Raw genomic sequence first — 2,013 nt, forward strand, 5'->3', positions numbered from 1 at the left:
TTGTATCCAACAATCCCAGTGCCTTAACTGCTGAGCCAGCGCACCACCCCTATTTTGTGGGAAGGGTCTCCAAATCATGGAAGCCCCCTGAGCCTGCCTCCTGTCCTTTGGGGACGGATACATCTGCCAGAAAGTCACCAGCAGGGCAGAACGTTGGGCTTCCACTGACGCTCCCTTGTTGCTAACCTGATGACACCAGGCTCTTAGCCTGTCTGGCAGTGGGGCTGCCCCTGAGGGCCCCGGGCTGGGAGACCTCCAGTTGGGAGTTGAGGGGCCACCGAGTGAACAGCCTGCTGGACAGGAAGGGATAGCGGTCTATCTCAGTGGGACCCAGCTGCAGTGGGAGGGGTCCCTCCTGGACATGGACATCACCAGCCTGATGGGGAGGCGTATTCCCCCTCTCTGATCTGTTTCCCTCCCTAACCTTGACCTTGACCCCTGGGGTCCAACGAGGCTGTCTCTGAGCACGGAATGCTGTTTGGACACTGTGGGGCAGAGGATGTCCACCAGGGATTCATCAGGTCCTTAAAATTTCCTGACAGAACAATCAACCAGTGGAACTGCTTGCCTCCAGAAGTTGTGGGTGCTCCAGCGTTGGAGGCTTTTAAGAAGAGACTGGACAGCCATTGGCCTGGAATGGTGTCCAACCTAGAGGACTTTAAAAGTTGTGGACTTCAACTCCCGGAATCCCCCAACCAGCCATGCCAGTCCACAAGCCTTAAAGTTCCAAGGGTGGACACCCCTGCTATTGGATCTTCTGCTCAAGCAGAGGGGGTTGGACTAGAAGACCTCCAAGGCCCCTTCCAATTCTCTTATTCCATTCTCTCTCTGATCACATGTATCCCTCCCGTCAAGCCCAAAGAAAGCCTGCTATAGGATCTTCTGCTCAAGCAGGGGGTTGGACTAGAAGACCTCCAAGGCCCCTTCCGACTCTCTGGTTCTATGATCCAAAATGCTGGGCAGTTTTTCTTCCCCAGAAGGGGCTTCTCCTTCTTGCCCTCCTGAATTCCACGGAGAGTCTCGGGGGAGGGGCAGATGGGGTGGGAGTGGACGGAGAAGGGGGTGTCCCAGAACTCACCTTCCACTGCAAATGACCCCCAGAGGCAGCCCAGCAGCAGCAGCGCCAGACCCAGGAGCTCCATGGCGTCCAGTAGCCGGGCCTTCGGCTTCTGGCTGGGCCGCCCAGCCTCCCCCCCCACTAAAGCCTTGTTTGCTCAGCTCGGCCCCTCCTCTTTTGGAGGGAGCAAACACAGTTGGTGAGGTCATTAGCAGAGGGTCTTTGGCTCCCCTCCCCTCCCCCTGGCATCTCTGCCCTCCCTTTGACGGCTCTGAAAGGATCCTGAGCCGGCCAGGAATGGGGGCAGGGGGGGCTGCAGTCCCAGTTTCCTGCAGGCATCAGAACTTGGGGGGAGAGTGTGGTCTGCCATAGCACCCCCTCCCCCAAAGCCTGGGAAACGGGGCCTCCGTTCTTGGCACAGAGAGCCCAAAGGCAGCATTATCGCTGGGCAACACGCCTGGCAGGGAGCAGCCCAGCGCACACACACCCCGCTTTTCTCTCAGGGATGTGGGGGGAAGAGAGCCCTGCTTGCCCAATGGCAGTGCAGGAAGCCCAAGACCAGGAACAGTGGGTGGCGTGGACAGGACCCTGGGAGAATAACAGAGCTGGGGGGGCCTCAGAGGTCTTCTAGTCTAACCCCCTGCCCAAACAGGAGATCCTATATCATTTCAGACAAATCACTGCCCAGTCTCTTCTTAAAAACTTTGAGAGATAGATATAGATAGGTAGATAGGTAGATAGATATAGATAACCTTTATTGTCGGCCGTGACCAGGGGGGCGTTCTATCAGGTCCGCCTGATTTACCAGTTGCGTCCATTTCTGGACCGGGACGCTTTGCGCACAGTCACTCAAGCTCTCGTCACCTCCCGCCTGGACTACTGTAATGCTCTCTACATGGGGCTCCCTTTGAGGAGCACCCGGAGACTTCAACTGGTCCAGAATGCGGCCGCGCGGG

The 2,013-nt window shown here is 57.3% G+C and overlaps 1 protein-coding gene across 1 annotated transcript in view; it reads left to right on the forward strand.

Annotated features, from left to right (window-relative positions):
• The first annotated feature begins 1,140 nt into the window (after positions 1–1,140).
• LOC107300068 (sterile alpha and TIR motif-containing protein 1-like) overlaps positions 1,141–2,013 on the forward strand; it is a 27,244-nt gene continuing 26,371 nt past the window's right edge. Inside the window, exon 1 of the mRNA XM_029286934.1 lies at positions 1,141–1,256. Within this exon, the coding sequence (XP_029142767.1) occupies positions 1,141–1,256 (116 nt within the window). The remainder of the gene's footprint in view (positions 1,257–2,013) is intronic.

The sequence above is a fragment of the Protobothrops mucrosquamatus genome, unplaced genomic scaffold, assembly GCF_001527695.2.
Source record: "Protobothrops mucrosquamatus isolate PMUCROS unplaced genomic scaffold, P.Mucros_1.0 scaffold6059, whole genome shotgun sequence".
Lineage (NCBI taxonomy): Eukaryota > Metazoa > Chordata > Lepidosauria > Squamata > Viperidae > Protobothrops > Protobothrops mucrosquamatus.